The sequence below is a fragment of the Peromyscus leucopus genome, chromosome X, assembly GCF_004664715.2.
Source record: "Peromyscus leucopus breed LL Stock chromosome X, UCI_PerLeu_2.1, whole genome shotgun sequence".
NCBI classification, from domain to species: Eukaryota; Metazoa; Chordata; class Mammalia; order Rodentia; family Cricetidae; genus Peromyscus; species Peromyscus leucopus.
The window spans coordinates 104,956,195-104,979,778 of record NC_051083.1 but is presented as its reverse complement, the minus strand read 5'-3'; the positions used below and the strand labels follow the sequence as shown (position 1 = coordinate 104,979,778).

Genomic DNA, 23,584 nt, shown 5'->3' with positions numbered 1-23,584 from the left:
GTAGTTAACATTTGAGCACATGTTTCTGAATGGTCTTATTTGCATTTTCCTTTCCTTTCCAATTAGGAATGGAACTGCTAGGATATATGATAACTATGTTTAATTGTTTGAGGAACTGCCAGACTATTTTCCAAAATGGCTGTACCATGTTATACTCACCAGCAATGTATTAGAATTCTGATTTCTTCACAGCCTCACCAATTTTCATTATTATCATCTAATTGTGCTAGTGAGTATGAGGAAGTACCTCATTATGCTTTTGATTTATAATTCCCTTATGGGCTTTTAACATTTTGGATTATTGGTTCAATGAAAGGCAATGGTGAAAAAAAAATTCCAAGTTCTATTGACTGTGAGTACAGTTTTAGTGACTTTTCCCTTTGATGTAATGACACCTTGGCAATAGCAAGTTAAGGACTGGCTTAGTTTTGCTTCCAGTTTGCGGCACAGCCCCTCTGGCAGGGAAGGCATGGTGGCAGGGACCTAAAGCACAGGTTGCATCTGCAGCTAGGAAGCAGGAAGGAGAAATGCTAGATCTCAGCTCACTTTCTACTTTTTCAGTGCGGGCCACCAGCCCAGGGAATGGTGCCACTGTCAGTTAGGGTGGGTCTTCTCGCTCCATTTAACCCAACCAAGATCATTACTCTCAGTCGTGATCATACGCTAACCCAATCTAAATGATTTCTCACAAATATGCCCAGAGGCTTGTCTCCAAAGGGGTTCCAGAGTCTGTCAAGTTGATAACCATTAACTATCACAACAACCTACTCATCTCTAAGTCTTACAGCCTTTTGTATGTTCCGAAATTGGTTAGTTGTACTGCAGCATTATATACAACAAATTTCGATGGCACCACAATGCTGTTAAATCACAGATCCTCCAGCTGTCCTTCTGTCCCAGAAGCCAGGTCACACTCCCCTGCAGTCTCTCCCTCTCTCTTCCTGGGCAGAAAGTTGATAAGAAGGTGTACTGTAATCTTTCTGAGTTACTCCTCTCTCCCTTTCAGCTGTCAACAAGTCCAGCTCCCCCTGATTCCAAGACCTAAGACAACTCAGATTATAACTTTATTTTTATCAGTGCTTACGACTTCTGGCATATTTCACATGATGTGGAATTTATCCCCACCCACCAGAAAACCTGTAAGAGTCAGAAACTCTTTATCCTACAGAATCAAATGACCTGTGTCCCTACAGGACCCCACCATGGCTGCCTAAGACCATGACACTACCCTTACTAATGAACATCTCTTTTGAAGGATAGTCACAGCTTCCTTTCTACAAAGCTGCCTTCTTTTAATATATGTCATAAGGTAAGGCTGGATACATCTTCAAGAAAATATTTCTTCTAACACAGAACCTGCCCAAGGTTCATTTGGCAGTTGTCACTGGCACCCAAATCATTTTGGGGGAAGGGGATTATTCCACAGTCACATTTATTGGACTACTTAATGAAAGTCACATTTAGGTCCTAAGCAACTTGAGTGGGTTAAAAGCCAGCCTGCCATGTTGGTAAGGCCCTTTAATATCATCTCACCATTTTCTTTGAACTGAGTGAATCTAAACTTTTCAAAGACCTAATAATTTCTAACGCATCCCTCTAAAGTGTGTTGTTCTTTCTTTTTCTTGTTTTGGATCCCCTTTACTTCTCCATCTCCCCACCTATGGTCATCCATTAGCTGGAAAAGTCACTTTGCTCTCTTGTGTCACAATTTCTTTCTCTTCCCAGGGTATATAATAGAAATGTACCTTTCAGGGTTAGAAAGAGAGTGAAATTAAGCGGTAGGTATGAGCATGCCATCTAATATATATCAGTAGCCTTTTCCATCCCTTCTTGCCAAGGTTGACAGTCCTTCAGGCTAAAGAGGTTGCAAGCTCAGGCGCAGTGACCTCTTCTCACCCCTGAATTGCCTGTTCTTGCCCTTCTTCTGGGAGATTAAGTGGAGAATATCTGCCAGACATAGCTAGTGGGCAATCATCTTGCATGCCTGTCTTCATTTAAGGGAAGTAGCTGAATGGCTTCTGCAAAGCCGGTCACAAGGCTATGGCCAGCACCATGGTCAAACCTTTCCTTGAGCACAATAATAATGAGTCTGCTGTTACTCTAACATAGAAAATAAATCCTGCCAGTTGTGAGCATGAGAGTCTGAATTCCTTTCTAGTCTGACTCCAGACTGAATTAACAGCAATGTGTTTTTGTGACACTGAACAGCAAAGAGAATTATGGAGCATGAGCTAATGGAAAGCCCAAGGTCATTGATGGGGTCACAGAATAGAAGGCAAGAGGTACTCAATGCCAAGTAAAGGGGATTCTAAATCACAGGTATAGGGAAAAATAACCATCAGGATTGGAACTACAAAGTGAAGTGAGGGCAGAAGGGGAAAGGCAAAAGATAAATTCATTCTGCCTGGGCACTTTGAACTAAACCCCTAAGGCCATTTTGCATAAACTGTTGTCTTATGCCAGAGTGACTTTGTCCAAAGACCCCTACTACACAGGGATGTTTAGCATCAGTTCTGGAAATGACTGCACCTTCTGGTTACAACTTTCCAGGCATCTCTGGCTTCCAACCTTCGTTTTTGCAAGCTTCATCAGAGAGCTGGCCAAGCTAGCAGAGTAAATCAATTGTCCTTGATTTCCACATTAATTTTTTGTCTCTGCCTTAAAAGTACATTTTAAGCTCCCTGGCTTTATCTAAGTTGTGTAGGTGAGTGGAAATGGCTTGTAGTTCAGTTGAATTAAAATCTCCAGCTGACTAGGTAGTTGCCCATCCTCCAGCTTCTGGCTTCTTCACCTCTTCCTTTTGCAAAGGCTGTGGAAATACCTGCAGGGAGCACAAGTCAACCAGCCCTTATCTAGTCCCCAGGTGATAATGAGACTTCATAGTTGAAGCTGCACTCTTTCTATTTAGAAGTGTAATATTGCAATAACCTGGAGGTTTGAATCTTGCTCCCTAGGGACTGTTTGCAAGAAAACAAAGCCTAGAAGTAAAAGAAAACCAGAGAGGAAATTTCAAGAAACTCATTTTTCAATCAGTCTTCCTGGTTTCTCATTAAGTGAAGCAGTCCAATAGAAAGCGGTTATTAGAATGATTTTGTCTGATCCATACATTCTCAGGCCCTCTCATAGACAACTTTAAGAATTTAACCCAACCTACTGCCTCCCCCCTCTTTGTGTGTGTGTGTGTGTGTGTGTGTGTGTGTGTGTGTGTGTGTGTGTGTTTTCAAATCTTTTATTAGCAGGCAGGGCTCTTGGTATTTCATTTTACAAAACCAAAACCCTTTCAGCTTGGTGTTTCCCTTTATAGGATTTGAAACCACTCTATGCTAACCGGTGCCACTATGTTCCCAAGACATCCCAGAGGGAAGCTGAGGAGGTGAGCCACAATGACGCTGCATGTCTTTACCTCATGGGAAAGTCCCTTGTTTTATCTGAAACGACCTTTCTTAAAAACTAGATTTATTCATTTTATTATTTTATGTGTATGAGTGTTTTGCCTGCATGTATGTATGTGCACCACATGTGTACTGGAGTTACACACAGTTAGTTATGAGACACCATGTGGATGCTGGGAATCGAACCCTGTCCTCTGCAAGAACAAGGGCTCTTAACCGCTGAGACAACTCTCCAGCCACGAAGCACTCTTTCTATATTATTTCTTTCCACAGGCCTAAGGCTTACTGCTAGATGTCTTATGTTGTTTGTTCAGTGGGTCAAAATACAGTGGTACTGAGGACATGTAATAGATTGGAGCCTCAGGAGGCCTAATCAGATTAATTTTGTTCCATGGCCACAGGCCACAGGCTCTGACCCCAGCCAGTAGTCTCTTAGTGTGTGTCCCTTTCCCATCTCTGCCGATGATGATTCAGTTGCCTGGTGCTCATCTCAAAGAAGATATGAAGCCCACCAGGATGCTAGCCCTGTGCTGAGAAGGCAAAGCATGAACCCCACATGTGGGAAGGGTCTGGAGGCCGAATCAGGATAAATCAGCACTCTATTCTACCTCAAGGTTCTAAGGAGACCCAGATTGTTAGTCTGGCCTTTTCATGACACCACTAAGAGGCCGGCCGAATAATCTTTGAGTAGGCTCAGGAGAGTATTTTTTCCTGTTTCATACTCCCTTGTGTTCCATGTTGCTTCAGCTAGAGGCATTAACAGTGGCAACATTGGGGGTGGGGCACTTTGATTTCAGCACATCATAATCCCATCCCAACCAATGGATTCCAACATATGAAATTCTACCTGTTTCTGGGAACTATGACAATTTGGTACTCTGTTAACCTCAAAATGAAAGCCACTCACTGTAAGGACACACCCAAGAGCACATTAGCAGCACAAATTGGACTCTATAGGGGGAAAAATAAAGGGGACAAAGTTGGGATGGTAGGGAAGTGGGGAGGGATCTAAGAAGAGTTAGAAAAGGGGGTTAACAGGATCAAAATGAAATGTATGAAATTCTCAGAGAACTAAAACAAATTATAAAAATAACATTAAAAGACAGCACACGTGATTGAAAAAGAAAAAAGAAGACAAATGGAGGCAAAATGGCCACTACATCACACAAACTCATGGGGAGCCACTTTACATAAAACACATCATGAATCATGTTCTTAGAGTTAGACAAAGTCATAGTCTTGCTCACAAGGATATTAAATGCTTTTATTATGGTAGTACCATTCACTTCCCTCCATTTTCGGTTAGCAACACAAAGTTGCCGTTTTTCTAATTGTTCCTGGGTTAGAAGGAGGAATAAAATGTGTGTGTGCTAACAGCATATCAAAAAAGGACTAGGCACTTGGATAAAGGGCCCAGTAGGAAGGAAAGTGCCTATGACTATTTCTGCAACAAAGCCAAACAAATGTGAAAGCACTTTGCTACACCCTTAGAGGGAAGGGAACTTAAAAATTTTTTTGTAAGCAAGAGAAGGTAAATACAGACTATTCCTTATGTTTTTAGATTCGTGAAATGTTTTTGTAAACTCTAAAAGTGTAAGACTGTTACAGCTATCCTCTCGATTTCATTGCGATAGCTTTGTAAAAATTTGCCGACTGCACAGATCTTCATAACGGTTTCCATAAGTTTGCTTGTAATCCTGTTTCTCTTAACTTGATTTTTCCCATATAAGGTCATAACTTCCTCAGCCAAAATTGCTCCTTCTACAAGGGCTTTGAGGAACCTTACCCAGGCAGTTAAAGAGGTATTGTTATATTTCAATGCTCATGTAATGACCCCTCTGCATTCACTTCTACCAGATCCTCTTTTATCTTGTGTCCTGATTTGTTCACCCTTCATATCCTCATCCCCTAATACCCATTTAGTATTCCATATACTGTTCCATCTGTTCTTCCTCTTGTCTACTGCCACCCAGCTCTATAGGTGCTTGCTTTATGAACAAACGGAGCTACCTCTCTGCTTAGCCTCATCTTTCTTTTGCATGGGTATGCTTATGTCCCAGCCATCATTTCTGTCTCCATCAGTCACTAACTCACGTTTCAGCTCAGAGGACCACTCCTCCCACCCAGTGCTAGCTTCTCTTATTGTTGTTTTGTGTCTTCAGGTGAACTGCCCTCAACTTAGCCGTGGACTTTGCACACCTCGAATCCGGGGCAACACCTGCTTCTGCTGCGACCTCTACAACTGTGGCAAGTGAGTGTGGTGCCATGGACACAATAGTAATTGTTTGGCCATGTTGGGTGCTAGGAGAGCCAAGGCTGGTGAAGGGTGTATGGTGGGAATCATACAATTAAGGGCTAGGGTCTACCACAGATTCCACCTAACCCACCTTCTCTGTGCAAGGCATCATGCTTGCTACTTTTGCAAACTTCATCTCATTTAACTTTCTTTACATTTCAATTTTGCCTATAAAGTCTGTAGAGTCATCAGCACATCAAAGATGAGGAAAGTGAAGCTTAGAAGAAATACACAATTGACTAAATACAATATAGAACTTGAAAATGCAAGTAGGACTCAAACTCAGCACTATATCTACATTCAACAGCATCCAACAAATGTTTATTGAGTACCTTCTCATGACCTGGACCTGTTCTACACACTGAGGATTATGCAGTGGTTAAAACAATGTTTGTCTTGCAGAGCTTATATTCTAGCAGGGAAGAGAATATAAACACACATTAATACCTAATATAATGTTGAGTCTGATTAGAGCGCTAAAGAAAAATGAATCAGGAAAGGTAGACACCAATGAGGGAGAAACTGTGTACACAAAGTACATATGGGATGTCTCTTTGTGAAGGTGACATTTGTGAAGGGACCTGAATAAATCTGGAGAGCAAAACAAGAAGATACCCAAGAAAAGAGTTTTCAAGCAGAGGGGACAGCAAACTACAGAGGCTCTGAAGCAGGGTTGGTACCATTCCAACTCTCTGCCTTCCAGTTATATCTCCTCCAGTTCTTTCTTTCAAAACATTAGGTGATAAGAACACAGAGTTCATGCTTGTAGGAAAGACAATGAACAATTGATAGGCGAACATAATCTAATAGTGTAGTGAGGATCAGTGGACATAGCAAGGACCCTGGTGCCCTAAGCAAATGAGGGACAAAAGATAAGGAGGACTTTAGGATACAAACTAAAAACAGGTAAAGGTGGGGAAGATAGGCTTGCAAGTTGTCAGGAGGTAAGGAGTGCAGGGAGCTATAGAAAAATGCAGTGGGTGGTGAAGGGAAAGCAGGAGCCAAGGTCAAATATTAAAGAACGCTTTGGCCTTGACCATGTAAGCAACTGGGAGCTATTGGAAGTACACAGCATAGGAAATGAAGTTGAACTGGCAGACACTCCAGACAGCTGGGATGCTGGAGAGAATGAGACCTAGACCAAGTTGGTTTAGCGGCAATGGAAAGCAGGAAGTATTTTTTTTTGTTTGTTTGTTTTTCAAGACAGGCTTCTCTGTGTGTATTTCTGGCTGTCCTGGAACTCAATTTGTAGATCATGCTGGCCTTGAACTCACAGAGATCCACCTGCCTCTGCCTCCCAAGTGTGGGCCTAAAGGTGTGCGCCACCACTGCCTGGCAAGAGGGAGTATCTTTTAAAGAACAATTTAGAAGGTGGAATTGGCAGAGACGTGTGAGTATGTGATAAAGATTATGAGCGAATAGCCCTACATATAGGGTGTTGTTAGATAATGCTTGTCTATGCATGACTGTTTTCAGACTTCGCGTAGGAGAGCTGAAGGCCAAAGGAGGGAGGGAGGAAGTAGCAGAGGATCTAGATGGAGAGGCCTTAGAGGGCAGTGGTGTACTCCTACACATTCCCTTCCTGTTGATATTCAGAGACTGGTTTCTCTGACAGGCTGGAAGTGGAAAGAAGCACGGATCTTCATGATTTTTGCTAATACCAGTCTCATTTCCTTGAAATATCTGGCAACAGAGAAAGAGAAATTCGAAAGCACAAACGAGGTGTAAGGATTATCTGGGGTGGACGGGAGATGCATAATTATTCTTGTTGTAATAATAACCAGCATATATAAAGGTAGTCCCTCCTTAATAGGGATGATTGAGAGTAGGCTATCATTATACTTTTTGAGCTCATTTTTCTGAAAGTAATCAAAGAAACATAAGAGTTGGGATTATTTCTGTTCACTCCCTTGTTATCTCCCCACTCTCTTTGCTACTCTCCTTTCCACCTACCTCTCCCATGCCTCTCCCTTCCTGCTCCATGACCTCATGGAATAGGGCTGGAGGCCGCCAGGAACTGAGCAGGGGCTGGAGACTCAGAGAGAGAGATAAGAAGTCATCTCTCCTGCACACAGAGAGAGAGGGGGAGGGAAGGAGGGAGGGAGGGAGAGAGGAAGGGAGGGAGGGAAGGAGGGAGGGAGAGAGGGAGAGAGAGAGAGCGCGCTTTGTCTCTACAGTGGATATGTTTCAGAAAAAGGATTAGATACATAAAAGGTTACTTAATGCCATTTATCTGAGCCTGTGGGTGAATATTGTCTCCCTATTTTTTCCAGTGGAGACACAAACCCAACTTATCTTTTTGTTAATCTAAATTTCACAATAGCCGGCTTTCATAAAGCAACTCATGCCAGTGTTGTTTTTAAGAAAGGGATTGGTTAAGAAGTTGTTTTAGACTGGACTTCCAAAGGGCAGGGGGTATAATTCCACTTCATCAGTATCCCCTGCCTCCAGAACAGGCATGACTAAAGAAAGAACTGATGAAAGTGGACACAAGCCGGGCAGTGGTAGCACACGCCTTTAATCCCAGCACTCGGGAGGTAGAGGCAGGCGGATCTCTGTGAGTTCAAGTCCAGCCTTGTCTACAGAGTGAGTTTCAGGACAGCCAGAGCTGTTACACAGGGAAACCCTGTCCAAAACAAACAAACAAACAAACAATCCACTCCAAAACAAGACAAAACCTTCTTTTCACCAGAGAAAGAAAATATTACATGAGGCAACTGACACAGGTCATGCTGTTCCTAAAGATCTTCAAGCTGGGGAGTAGCTTTAGTTTGCCATGTATCTAGAAGGCAGACCCAAGTCTGAGTTGCCAGGATCCCAAGGACAAAACCAATAGAAAAGGACTTGCTTACATTTCTATCAGTTCAGAAAGTAGCTATAAGACTAAATAGAGGACAGACTCGCAATGAAGGCAACGCTTTTTCCTTGACCCAGGTTTTTTTTTTTTTCAGCCAGAGCCAATGAGAGTTAAATTCAAGGCCTAAATATAGCTAGCAACTAGCATTCTGAGGCTTGGAGACTTTAATTTTGCCGAATGCATATTTGTTTTCCTCACACGAAGCCTATTTTTAATCAATTGCCAGCTCCTCCAGTCCATTTCCTGGAAAGGAGGCCAAGAAAAAAAAAAGTGGGAACAAAAACATCAGGCAGTCATTTGTACAGTGCTACAGAAACAGAGTGTCTACTGTCCCCTCGAACCCGCAGACCTTCACTGACGTCATGGGTGGTGAGGTTTAATACCAAACATAGATTATTCCATTTAGCTTTGTGCAGGAAGGTGGCTTTCTCTAGGACAAAGCTTCTCTGCAGTGGCCTTTCAGAACGTCTCTTCCTTCCATCTAGTCACTCCTCTTTGGAGAGGTCAAGTCAATATCGCTGGTTTTCAGTGTGTAGCCTAAAGGAAATCGAGTGGTTTCTGTACTGCCTCAGCTAGGAATACAGTGATAGAGGACAGCTTACTTCCATTCCTCATTCCCTTTAACAAACCTTTATGACACTCCTACTCTGTGCCAGGGGCTGTTCTATAGAAACTCAGTTTGCCAGAAGGGGAACTTGAAAATAGGGTGAATGAGAGAGACAGGGAGGAAAGGAGGGAAGGAGGGAGGTATGGAGGGAGGGAGGCAGAGAGAGATAGAGAAGGGGAAGGACCGAGAGGAGAAGATGAATTACCACTCCAAGTTGACTTTCTCTTAGTGAAGAACAGAAAGACACCTTCTTGCTTTCCCCAAGATCACCTGCTAGTGCCTGAGTTAAGTAGTAATTTGGCCCACCCAGTGAGTGGAGTGCAAGGGAAAGCGAGCCCATTTCTAATGAGCACTGTCCTGATCAATGCAATGATAAGACTTTGCACTCAGTTACTCATTCACTGTGTATTCATCCATGGTCTTTAAAATTTCTAGCACTGTTCTAGGCAGCAGGAGAGACATAAAAAAGATGTAGTGTGAGAGATGGCTGTCTCTTTCAAGAGGTTACAAGTTTAACAGAGACAGACATCACGGTGGCCTTGGACTTGGTTATACTGTACTACTCAGCATGGAGCAGCCTCTCAATACATATTAGCTTAGATGGAAAACTAATAACCAATGAAGAAAAAAGAAAAGACTGTCTGAGGCTGTGGGTGTTCAGGGGAAAATCTCATGAATGGGTATTGGAGTCCTTGAGAAGGCCCTGTTGAAACTTTGAGCCAATGGGGGATCTAGACAGGCTGGGAACTGAAGACAGTATCTTCTAGAAGGGAAAAATCTGAACAAAGGTTTTGAGGAAGCTCCCAGCAGTTCCAGCCTGGGTCTCTGGAGAACTATAGCTTAGCTAGAGTGTGCACTGCATTTTTAACCCAGATTGTAGCAGATGGAAATTTGGACAATTTTTCATTTAAATTTTTTTCTTATGATATATTTATGTATTGTGTGTGTGTGTGTGTGTGTGTGTGTGTGTGTACATGCCACAGTGCACATGTATACATCAGATGATAACTTGTGGAAGTCATCAGGTTTGGCAGCAAGTGTCTTTTCCCACTGAGCATTTGCATCAGCCCTGGATCATTTTTTTGTCTTTCTGATAGTGAAGAGCCATGAAAAAGTTTTGAGAAAAAAAAAAAAAAACAACGAATGACTTCAAGTTTTAGAAAACATTTTAGGAAGATTAACCAAGTATTGATAGAGTCTGGCGGGAGTGCCTGGCAGTCATGGAGGCCCAATGAAGGCAAAAGATACAATATAATTTTAGGGTACATTTTTTCCCCAGAAAGTGGACCAAATGAAATCATGACTCTCAAATAGAAGGAAACCACATTAATTTGCTAAAACCTATACTATGATTAACCATTAACTTTCTTTTGCTTCATGATTCAGTTTTTAAAAATTAAATAGCTGCTGAACCCACTCAAATTGAAACCAACTATAATCTGGAAAATTGACTACTCTTTTCTTTTTTTGAAGTGCCAAAGATGGAACCAGGGGACCGGTACATGCTAGACAAATGCTCCATATCAAGTCCCAAATTATTATAGATTTAAATGAACTACTCACAACTCCATGTTGAGGCATGTGCATTTAAAACATTAGTGTCTTTAAACATGTGGTTCAAAAGTCCGAATTATGTTTCCAGACAGTGGCTCTCATAAGGAAAAAAGTTTTCCTACTTGTTATGTGCTAGAGTACTGCTTTATACACAGCCTTTTAAATTTTAATGTGTGTGTGTGTGTGTGTGTGTGTGTGTGTGTGTGTGCCCGTGCACACACACCATGCATGTGTGGAGGGGTCAGTCCTCACCTTCCATCTTAATAAGGCAGGGTCTCCTAGTTTATTTCTGCCTCTGCTAGCTGGCCTGCAAGCTTCCAGCCAATTCTGGCTCCTCTTTCCATCTTGCCATAGGAGTGCTGGGATTACAGATGCTCCCACATCTGACTTTTAAAATGTGGGTTCTGTGGATAGCACTCAGGTCATCAAGCTTACAAGGCAAGCCTTTTTATATACCAAGCCATCTACCAGGCTTGGTCATGCAACATTCTAATTAGGTCTCCCAGGCTCAGAGAAGTTAAAAATGTTTTTGTCAGCCAGGATTCAAATGCAGCTTGACTCCTGAGTTTACTAGGGTATACTGCCTTCCTATATGTACTATTCACTTACGCTCAGTAGCCTAGAAGGTAGGCAAGATAATTGGGAGGATGTCAGAAGGTGGCTTCGAAGCCACTAATGTGCCTCTACAACCCAGCACTCACCATTGTACATATACCTGCCCTTTTCAAAGGGATTGAACCTGTACAGATGCATCTTTGGGGGGTAATAAGTAATGTGTACACTCTCCTTCCCCACCACCAGTGCCAATTCATAGGAGACACTCAAGGTATGCTGATGAATGGGCTCTTCAGATATGTTCCTAAAGATATTGAAATTCAATTTAAATTCAGATGACTTCAAGTACTCTTAAAATTCTACTCTGAGGGGCTTGAGACACAGCTCAGTGGTTAACTGGAGTTACAGGCAGTTGTGAGCTGCCTGATATGGATGCTTCGGAAACCAAGGTCGGTCGGTCTTCTGCCTGTAACTCCAGTTTCTGGGGATCCAATGCCCTCTGGTGTTTCTGTAAGCTAGCACATACATTCATAACCACACACAAAGAAAACAGTTGATGCACACAGGCAGACACATGTAAATACACACATTGGTGATTCTGATGTAGTCTGCCCTGTAACCACACTGATTTCCTTAGAGAAATTGTTTTTAAATAATCCTAAGTTAAATTTATTTGTAAACTTAAAAAGTCAATCTTGCATGAATAATCCCTCTCTGGTTCATTTTGGAGATTAACCCTTGATTTTGTTTTGGTAATTTTTTTTCATTTTTGGTATTCCAATAACAGGGAAGTCTCATGTAATAGCCTTCAGATGTTAGGGAATTGCATCGTATGTTTAATTTTAAGCACCATGTTTCACGTTAGCTGCTTTGCATTATCCAGAAGGACAGGGATTTCCATTTAATTCCTTTATCAGGTATTTATGCAGTACCAAATGGGTGTCATGCATGGCAGTTGTGTGAGTTTTTTTCCTGAGATATGAACACATGTCTCTTCACCCCAGAAAGAGCAGAGATAGAGCAAAGAAATTATTCTGCCCAAGTTTAGCTTAGTAAACCAGTGAGTTTATCTTGTCACTCATCCCTCAGCACAAGAGAGATGATTGGTTCTAGCTCCTTCTCCCTCACTGAGACAAAAATCTGTAGTTGCTGAAGTTCTTTGCATAAAATGGATACTATAACCTCCACAACCTACACACAGCTTTCTATATATTTTAAATCACCTTTAGATTAATTATAATTCCTAACCCAATGTAAATGTCATGATATGAGGTATTATACTATATTATTTATGGAATAACAACAGGAAATGATCTATATATGTTCATACAGACCCATACTTTAAATTTTTAATCCATGGCTGATTGAATTTGTAGATGCAGAACCTGCGGAGATTATGTCTTCCACATATGTATTTGTTGATAGAGAGTACAAATCAGTCTGTATCAAGTAATGTGACTCAGAGTAACTAGGCTGAGTGTGAGCATCTTTAGACAAGGTAGCCGAGGAAGACCTCTCCAAGGACATGATACTCTGAGTTTTGTGTTACAGCTCAGTTTTAGTAGTGCATTAGCACATCGAACATTTGCGGGGGTGGGGTGGGGTGTTGCTTTTGAAAGGGGAGGCATTGAAGTCTTTGAAGCCTCAATCGGAGTTCAGCTTTACCACTTATGACTTGACCAAGTTCCCTCCCTGTGCTTCACTTCCTTCATTTGAAAAGTGGAAGTGTAACAACATCTGCCTTAGTGGTTCTCAGGGTTCCTAAGGCTGCAAACCTTTAACACAGTTCCTCATGTTGTGGTATCTCCCAACCATAAAATTAGCTTTGTTGCTATTTCATAACTGTAATTTTGCTACTGTAAAAGGGTCGTTTGACCTGTAAGGGGGTCTTTATCCAGAGGTTGAGAACCGCTTCTCTACCTTATAGAATATTATAAGCATTTGCAGTGTTGACAGGCATTGCTGTGATAATAAAAATTCTTTATAATATGCTCTGTCCAGTCCAATAACCACTATCTACATATGGCTAGGAAACACTTGAAACATGAGAAGAACAAATGCTTGAATTTCAAAATTTACTTACTAAGTAGTCACATCTGGCTAGTAACTACCATATTAGACCGCCCAGATTTACTGAATTGACATATGTGAAATGCTAAGCACTGAGCCTGATAGATAATGTGTCAATAAATGTTATTTAGTCAGTGTTAGTGATGGTTACAAGAGTCTCTCCAACAGGCAACATTTTTAGACACACACCAACCACACTTTGATTTATTGTTTTGTTGCACACTCCAAGCCAACTGCAATGATACCCCTTACAACAGAGCCCCACTTTCCTAGGCATCTTTTTTTTTTCCCTGAGCTACACAGTAGTCAGATCCTGGTGGTGGTGGCAATGGAGGGAGATTTTCTGCTCCTAGGAGACTGACTGTAGTGTGCTTCTCCCCATGCAGCAGGGTGGAAATCACTGGTGGGTACTATGAATACATTGATGTCAGCAGCTGCCAGGACATCATCCACCTGTACCATCTACTCTGGTCTGCTACCATCCTCAACATCGTTGGCCTGTTCCTGGGTATCATCACTGCTGCAGTCCTCGGAGGATTTAAGGATATGGTAAGAGAGAAAGCGACTTTGCAATTCGCAGTGCCTTCTGTTTGGAGATGGGGAACGAGGCTAGGATGTTAGGGGCCATGGAGCTACATAATTTCAAGGGAGGAATCAGAAGGTAGCGTATGTAGCTGCCTTCATCTATCTCAAGTTGGAGTGAGAAATGCCATCAATCTGTGTATATTTCTTGTTAACATGAACTTCCTGTTATCTTGAGGCACACTTGAGGGGGGGGGGGAGTTTTCAGACTTCCCATTCACTCTGCTTGTGCAAACAATCTATTATACCTTCTCCACACTTTGAACTTTCCTGGTTAGTTTTCTCCTTAATGATCTTTGGGAGACAATGAAGGAAAGAGAGTTTATGTTTAGCTGTAGGTAAGATCAATGCTAGTCTCCTACAGGAATTCCACCATGCAGTTTCTCCAGTAAAGGCATCGAGGCTTTTCTCTCTTTTTGTACCTGAAGACTCAGCCCCAGGCTAAGCTGCTTGCCAGATCTTGCCTTCAACCCCAGTCTACCCACATTCCTGTTCCTCTCTTTGACGTCTTCTCCATATTCATGTGCATGACTGCAAATGCACACCAGCACTCAGAACCCTCAATAATGTATGCTCCCTCGATAACAGAGGATACCCTATTCTCTTTTGCTTTCAAAACATTTCTAATAATTTATTTGCTATGCTGGTAAACTTTGATCTCCAATTATGGAGCTGTTAGTTTTGAGCTATGGTTATTAACCTGGTTTCATATTAGAATCACCTGGAGTATTAAAAAGCAAAGCAAAACAAAATAAAATACGTTCACATGCTTGGGTCCTTTCTGCAGACATTCTGATTCAGTTGGTGTAAATGGAAATCCATCTCTGAATGGTTTCTTGAGAGTTCCCCTGGTGATTCTGATCTGTAGGCGGGGTTGAGGACCACCACTTCACATATCCTTAGAAAATTATTTTGTGCCTAAAAGGGACTTTCTCTTGACCCAAGGAAGTAAGACAGGCAATTTCTAGACCCTTGGCTATTTATGTTCCTTTTGGGGTCCCCCCAAAACAGGATCTTGAATAGCAGTCTCTAATCTGATCCCAGATAGATAGTCAAAAAGGTAGTGATGGTAAAATGAAAGGCACCCAGGATAAGAGAAACAACTGAGTTCTGGTTACTAAGTCCCCAGTAGAACTGACCTGATTAGGAATATTGGGTATCCCGCTGGTGAATCTGTCAATGAGAAATCCTTCCCTGTCCATCCCCAGTCTATCATTCTCTCTTCTCTCCATCTCCCGTGAATACACTAAGGAGTAAGGTAAGCATTCACACAGCTGTCATGCTAGGAGAGAGAAGGAGTTCCTGTCACCCGGGGCCCAAGGAAGTGTTTAGGAGACAGCTGTTTCTGGCTTGAAGCTTCTTTGGAGAAAAAGAATTGCCATTCTCCTTGGATGCTTTTCCCAGAAGAGTCTCATAGTGGTGGGGACTGCCTGAATAGGAGGGGTAGGAAAAGCTGCAGTGATGCATGAATGTTGCTTTACCTACAAGGTGTCCCTCACTCTGATTTTACCTCATAAAGTCATGGTGCTAAAAATTCTAGTTTTTTTTCCCATATTTTTGGATAGGCATTGCTCCCTTTTTTCTTGTCTCTTTTCAAAATTAAGATAGTAACATTTAATTTTTTATATTATTATTATTTATTTATGTGTTTTATATATGTGTTTGTCTGTATATGTGCATGTGCCTGAGAGAAGGGGAATCCCCTGGGGCTGGAGTTACAAGCAGCGTGGGTGCTGGGAATTGAACTTGTGTCCTCTATAAGAACAATACATGTTCTTTACCACCGAGCCAGACCCAGATAGTAACATCTTAAATAGGCTGGCTAATACGCTACAGAGGTGTTAAAACCTTGTATTAAGTAATTTCTCTGAGTGAAAGATTCGATAATTTTCCATGGTGGCAAAAGGAATTGGGATGTGAAGTCAAAGTGTGCCTAAGAAAGACAACTTTCTTCAAGAAAGTTCTGCAAGTTGGGAAGAAGGAAGGATTTAGGAGGTGGTGTTCTAAGAAATAAAGCCCTTCCAAGGTTGATTTCCCTCAGCTTAAAAAAAATCCAGGAGGACATCTCAATGACAACATCAGCCTCTTTTAAGTGTACAATTCAGTGATTCAGTACACTCAAAATGCCACATGGTTTTCATCTCTACTTAGTCCTATGGCACTTTCATTACCTGAAACCTGTAACCATTAGTCAGCTACTCCTTATTCCTCTTGTCCTGAACCATCAGAAACCACTAATCTGCTGTCTTTAGGGATGTCTCTTCTGGATGTTTCCTACAAACAGACTAATACAATACACGAAGTTCTCTGTGACTCCTTTGAAGATGCATCTCCCTTTCAGCATATACCAGTGACTCACTACTTTTAGTGGCTGAATGATATTTCATCCTATGGACATGCCACATTTTATTTACCTTTTTAAATTGATTGATGGACATTTGTTCCCACCTTTTGGCCAAGGGGAAATGCTATTACAAACATTCATATAAATGTCCGTTTTTTTCATGTAAACTTGAAGTGGAAGTTTTGGGTTGTATGGTGTTTTTATGTTTAGCTTCCAGAGAAAGAGACAATCTAGTTTCCTCATCAGATATTTCATATTCCTGCCATTAGTATACAAGGATTCCAACTCCTCTACACCCTCATTGACAAAAGATTCTAGCAGGTACACCATTGTAGTTTTCACCGGCATTTCTATAGTAGCCGATAATGGCAGGCCTGACAATGTATTTATGTTCTTTAGAAAAATTGTCCATCTTAGTTTTTTACATCTATCTGTCTGCCTGTCCGTCTATCTATCTATCTATCTATCTATCTATCTATCTATCTATCTATCTATCTATTTATCTATCTACCTACCTATCTGTTTTTTAGAGACAGCCCAGGCTAGCCTCAAATGCATAATCCTTTCTCTATATGATTAAAAAATGCACAATCCTCCTGCTTCAGCCTCCTGAGCACTAAGATTTAAGCTTGTGCTTCTTCTTTTTGCTGTTGAGTTATAAGCATTCTTCTCCTGCTAGAGATACTAAACCCTTACCAGATGCATGATTTACTGCGGCACATATGTTTAAGAGACTACCCTTTCCCCATTTATCTCTTAGTTTTCTTGTCAAAAATAAGTTAAGCTCATATACATAGGTCTACCTCTGAATTCTTCACTTCAGTTTTTTTTTTTTATGTGCGGAAGATAGGGGACTCTGTGGATGGCTCTGATAGTGGCCATGTGCCCTTCCCAAAGGCCATTGTACATTTACTGTTGTTTAATCTTCATTAGATGCCTTCAACATTCACTTTGAGGAGATCTTAAGTACTAGAACCACTTGACAGATGAGAAAACAGATCAAGCAGGCTCAAGTGGTTTGTCCAGAACTAAGTAGCAAAATGTGGACTAGAGCCCAGATTGACTCTTTCTACTCTATTCCTTCTTCCCCAACTGACATTTGTCCAGACCTTTCTGCTTCTTCAAGTTTTGTAACAAACATCATATGTGGTTTGCTTGGGAGCTTCCTTAATAGTAAGGGTGGAAAGCAAGGGAAATACTGAATGTCATTAAACCATAAGCCTGGAAGCTCTGTCAGAGACCCACGGGGGAAATGAGAAGATGAAAGCAAAGATCATGGCACAAGATGGTTGGTTCATGGACTAAGAGAATTCTAGTGGGAGTAGGACATAAGGCCACCAAGGAGATGATGTCATCAAAATGAGAACATGATGGAGAAAGTCCTAGAATACAAATGTGTGAGCCGAAACAAAATCCTTGACCCAGGTCCAAATGCAGTTGGTGACTGGCATGTCTGCTCCCTTATTACAGTGCCCTGGAGTCTGTAGAGAGGCTCAAGGGTGCTGGCTGATGGAAGGATAGGAGCCAAGTGCTGTGAGCTGGCAGCACTTAAATCCAATGGGCTAGGAGCCACTGTTTGCAGAGTCGTTGCAGAATCCTGAAATGAAAAAGGATGTCTTCACACCCTAACCACGAATGCTTGAGAGTGATCCTAAGGAAATGTTCAATGCAATGTTTGTTGATCAAAGATAGGAGGATTTCAGAGGAATCTTTAAAAAGTGAACATAGCTGTCCATTCTGTTCCTGAGTGGTATCTCTGGTTTAGCATGAGTTATTGAAGAATACAAGTGGCACTCTTTCCAAAGTCCATGACCATTGTCAGTAGACACAGTTTCGTCAGGGAAGATTGCTTTCACTGTTTCCTGTGCCTCTGAGTAACCTTTGGTTTGACGAGCTCAGAAAGTTCCTGATCAACAATGGGGGAGTGGAATCTTAAAATTTGAGTTTCAGAATTATTTCAGCTTAAACACACACACACACACACACACACACACACACACACACACACACACACACACTCCTATGTGAACATATGAATACTGACAAGCATGTTTTAAAATCCTGCCATCTATTTGAACTATAACCAGATCATATGGCCATCTATGTTGCTTCATCCCTGCCCATCTATTTTACCATTACTGCCCTGCCCATTTTCACTCTCCCCTCTGGCCTGGACTGTTGAGCATCTTTCTGGGGCTCACTTACTCCTCCTCTACGTGTTCTTCTGTGCTTCTTTCTCTGTAATAGTTCAGTTTCTTTCAGACATGATCCTGGACCCCCTTTAAAGATGTAGTTACATTGTTGGATTGCACTCCTGTGTTTAGGTTTGATTTATCTGAATAAATGGTTTTGTTTTGTAACAGATGGCCGGGTAGGTTTCTAGTGGACAGGAGACCAAAGAAACATACTTTCTGGTACTTCCTCAGGGGTGGAATGTCTTCTTAGAATTTTGGGGGAGAAAGAAGGACACTTCCCAGAGATCTTCCTCTGTAAAGTAAGACAAGATCTCAGGCCTCTCCCACATAAGAGGCATCTGTGAGGTGCATTGTAATTAATGACTGAGGCCTATAGCTCTTCACACCCCTAGGGATGTGAACTGTAATCCACCCCAAGCAACGGAGCAACAGAACTGTGCTGAAACTTTCTGTAATGGACTATCCCTGTCAACACCTTGACATGCTTGCCTGCTGCTGCCAAATCCTACCCACACATTTTCACGGCTTCAGAGGAAGCTCCTGCTTGGTGTTAACGTGGAGTAGATATGTTCTGGAAGGAAGAAATCCATCTTGCAGACAGCTCTTGCCTGTCCACACAAATGGAAGAGGGTTCTATGACATGGGAAATGGAAAAGAAACCCATTTGCTCCTCACTTGGAGCCCTGTGGTACAAAGCACAGTTCTACTTGGGAGCTACTGAGCAGGTCTCTAGCCTGGATGACAGTGGCTTTAACTCTGAAAGGGCTACGCCTGCCAGCAGATTGTAGCAAAGATCGAAAGCATCCACACACTGCTGTATTTGCAAAAATAATGAAAGTGTTACCAAAATGATTTCAACGTTTCTGTAGATTGGGATTTTCAGGCTAAAAAGTTGTGGGGTGTGGGTAGTGGAGTACTGGATCAAGGGTTAAGGGTACTTGCTGCTCTTGCAGAAGACCGAAGTTCTGTTTTACTACCTACGTGGTGGCTCACAACCACCTGTAACTCCATCTCCAGGGGTCTCACACATTCACATACAGACACATGCACATACATGCATGCATGTACACATACACACATAAATAAATATAAATCTTTTTTTTTTTAAGTGGAGGGGATTGGAGAGATTGCTCTGTGGATAAGAGCACTTGTTGCTACTGCAGAGGACCGAGGTTGGGTTCCCAGCACCTACATGGTAGCTCACAAGCATCTGCAATGCTAGTTTTAGGGAATCTGATACCCTCTTCTAACCTCTGTGGGCACCAGGCACACATGTGGTGCACATAGAGACATGAAGGCAAAACACTCATACACATAAAATCAAATACATAAATCTAAGACAAATATAAAGTTTAAGAAAAAATGACCCAATATGTATTAATTGGAAAAATATTGGCATATATAATAGAAAGTTGAGTTTCCATTTTCCTCCAAATATTACTTTCCTCTGCAGAGGTAAGTAATTTGGAAATTAATATTTCCAAATTAATTTCTTTGCATTCACACACATAAATATGTAACTGAGGTTTTTAAACATAAATGAGAGCACACTACATTAATTTATACCAGTAGCCTTTCTTTTCACAGTACTGGGGATTGAACCCAAGGCCTTGCACATATTAGGCAAATGCTCTACCACTGAGCTATATTTCTAGCTCCGTAGAGCTAAAAAAAAAAATGACAACAGGGGCTGGAGCGATGGCACAGTGCTTAAGAGGACTGGCTGCTCTTCCAGAGGTCCTGGAATTCTCAGCACCCACAGAGAGGCTCACAATCATCTGTAACTCCAGTTCCAGGGAACCTGACATTCTCTTCCAGCCACATGTGTGGGTGCACAGACATACATATAGGCAAAAAACCCATAAATAGAGAACAAATAACAGGATACTCTGGACAGCTTTCCCTGTCACTAAATATAGGTCTTTGTTTACCTAAATACAAGTATTTTTTTAATCACTAAATACCACTATTTCATAATATCACTATTATATACAAATATCAGGAATATTTGTTTATATCACTAAATACAAATCTTTGTTTATCAATAGCTGGGTGATATGCTATAATATGTCTGTGATATGGCTTAATTTAACCATTCATGCAATGATGCTGGTGTATAATATATTGTTTCTAATTTGTTTTTCTGCAGAACCCTACTCTTCCAGCACTGAATTGCTCTGTTGAAAATGCCCATCCTACTGTTTCTTACTATGCTCGTCCCCAGGTGGCATCGTACAATACCTACTACCATAGCCCTCCTCACCTGCCACCTTATTCTGCTTATGACTTTCAGGTATGTTTGGAGAGAGAAAAAACCCGCTTTGCTCTCTTTGCTGTAACCCCATCCTTGTTATTGTTCCTGACTTATTTATAGACCTTTCCCATTGCTTTTGGAATTGATAGGAATTAGGCAGACACTCTACCCCAATGGACTTCATCAGCTTGGAGGAACCAGTGACTAGATTAAGGACCTGCAGGGAGGCAATGATGGAAGGAGCAGGGAAGTGGGAGGAGCATGAGAGAAGAAATGGAATGGGAGGAAACCAGAGGAGGATGGTAGGAGTGAAGTATCCCAGATTGTATTTAAACACACTAAGAGAAGACAATTTGGCTGCGAGATGGCAGCTTGAGTAAGTTACCATGGACGCCTATTCAACAGTGGCTTTGGCCATGGGGAGAGGCATAGCCCTGATGCTTGACCCAAGTGTGTTCTCAGTCACACAGAGGTATGAATCAGACCTCTAATGAGGAAGTCCCTTTGCACACAACTTTAATCCCAGCACTCGGGAGGCAGAGCCAGGTGGATCTCTGTGAGTCCGAGGCCAGCCTGGTCTACAGAGTGAGACCCAGGACAGGCACCAAAACTACACAGAGAAACCCTGTCTTGAAAAACAAAAAAACAACAAAAAAATTTCCCATTTTCAACCTTTTCTTTTGAGATGTGACTAACTGTAGAGAAATGGAGGCATAAAAAGGGCAAAAGAAACTCACTGTGTGCAGTGAGGAGGCACTTTGAAAAAACATGTCAAATGGGTCTTTGCATATGAACAGTGATTGTGCTAGACCATAATCAACTCTTAAATGGGAGAGGGTTATTTTTGCTCACAGTTTTGGAGGCTTCAGTCTGTGACCAACTGGCCATATTGTGTAGGCTTGTAAATGTTACATTACCCCCTCAGAGTGCTGGGGACTAAACCTTCAATATTTGAACCTTTAGGTTCAATATCTGAACCTTCTAAACTATGTAAGTCATTGTAAACTATTGGCCAAGTATGACACTAAAACCTGGCCAACCAAAAACTGAGAACATAGGAAAATCCTTTTATTTTATTATTTTTTAAAAAAGATTTGTTTATGCATTATGTATACAGTGTTCTGTTTGCATGTATGCCTTTATTCAGGAAAAGGGCACCAGATCTCATTATAGATGATTATGAAGCACCATGCGGTTGCTGGGAATTGAACTCAGGACCTCTGGAAGAGCAGCCAGTGCTCTGAGCCATCTCTCCAGCCCCCAGAAAATCCCTTTAAAGGAAAGAAACTCCAAATGATTTTTTCTTCAATTGATTACAGCCCATAAGTGACACAAGGGGACATAAAGCATCACTTTCTTAGCTAATGTTTGCTAGGCTGAAATCCTTGGAGAACCTAATTTCAGCTTTAGTTTAACGAAATAATTGAAACTTTAAAATTATTAGTTGCATTTGGTTTGGAGTGGTCTATGGCTTTATAGTAATATAATATGAATATAGACATGTTCACTACTGTTAAATACAGTATCACTTCTAGCAGAGAGCATTAAGGCTTAGAAAAATTATATTAGAATTTGACTAAAGCCTTATTAGCTACAGGAAGATGGCTCTAGTACTTCTTATCCAATCATTTTTGCTCAAAAAGGCAACTACAAAGAAGAGCATAATTTCAGTAGTGACAGAGGCAACATATTTCTCTTTTAAGAGAATTTAGGTATGTTGAAATTTACACAGGGATGGTACCATTCCCTTGGGGCCTCAATAATAAAACAAACCATCCTAGGAAGGAGAGATTGTGGGCCCAACACAAGAAGTCTTCTATTTTTCCTTTCCTTTCCTTCCTTCCTTCCTTCCTTCCTTCCTTCCTTCCTTCCTTCCTTCCTTCCTTCCTCCCTCCCTCCCTCCCTCCCTCCCTCCTCCCTCCCTCTCTCTCTCTTTCTCTTCCTTCCTCCCTCCCTCCCTCCCTCCCTCCCTCCCTCCCTCCCTCCCTCCCTCCCTTCCTTCCTTCCTTCCTTCCTTCCTTCCTTCCTTCCTTCCTTCCTTCCTTCCTATTTCTCTCTTTATTTCTTCTTTTTATTTCTAAAAACAGTTATTTAGTGTGTGTGTATTGTGGTGTCTGTGTGTGTGCATGTGTGTGTCACAGCATATGTGTGGAGGTCAGAGGACAACTTGTTCTCTCCTTCCACCATGCATGCTCTAGGAATCAAACTCGGGTCATCAAACTTGGAGGCAAGCACCTTTGTTTGTTGAACCATTTCACAGATTCCTATGGTTCCTTTTGAGACAAGGTTTCACTAGATAGAAAAGCCGGCCTTGAATTTGTAGCAGTACTTATGATTCAACCTCCTAAATGCTGGGAATATAGGTGTGAGCCTCCATAATGAGCTATTTTTATTTTCATATCAAAGTAAATTCTATTGATTTTAGGAAGTTGAACTTCGTGATGAACCTTCTAACTAGTAATACTAATATCCCATGTGACAGTTACCACAAACTCTTTTGTTTGGGGGGGTTCAAGACAGGGTTTCTCTGGGTAGCTTTGGAGTCTGTCCTGGAACTCCCTTTGTAGACCAGGCTGGCCTGGAACTCACAGAGATCCGCCTGCCTCTGCTTCCAGAGTTCTGGGATTAAAGGTGTGTGCCACCACCACCCAGTTTACCCACAAACTCTTTTTTTTATTTTATTTTTTTGGTTTTTTGAGACAGGGTTTCTCTGTGTAGCTTTGCGCCTTTCCTGGAACTCACTTGGTAGCCCAGGCTGGCCTCGAACTCACAGAGATCCGCCTGGCTCTGCCTCCCGAGTGCTGGGATTAAAGGCGTGTGCCACCACCGCACGGCATCCACAAACTCTTAATAGGAAATCCCTCTTTAAGGTACTTAG

The 23,584-nt window shown here is 41.8% G+C and overlaps 1 protein-coding gene across 3 annotated transcripts in view; it reads left to right on the top strand.

Annotated features, from left to right (window-relative positions):
• Window positions 1–23,584, top strand: part of Tmem255a (transmembrane protein 255A) — a 55,056-nt gene that overhangs the window by 23,200 nt on the left and 8,272 nt on the right. For 2 of the 3 annotated variants that reach the window (XM_028893711.2, XM_028893709.2), the window contains exons 5-9: window positions 3,305–3,373; window positions 5,123–5,194; window positions 5,555–5,643; window positions 13,718–13,880; window positions 20,602–20,745. In XM_028893711.2, the coding sequence (XP_028749544.1) occupies window positions 3,305–3,373; window positions 5,123–5,194; window positions 5,555–5,643; window positions 13,718–13,880; window positions 20,602–20,745 (537 nt within the window). The remainder of the gene's footprint in view (window positions 1–3,304; window positions 3,374–5,122; window positions 5,195–5,554; window positions 5,644–13,717; window positions 13,881–20,601; window positions 20,746–23,584) is intronic. The other variant, XM_028893710.2, reaches the window with a different exon arrangement.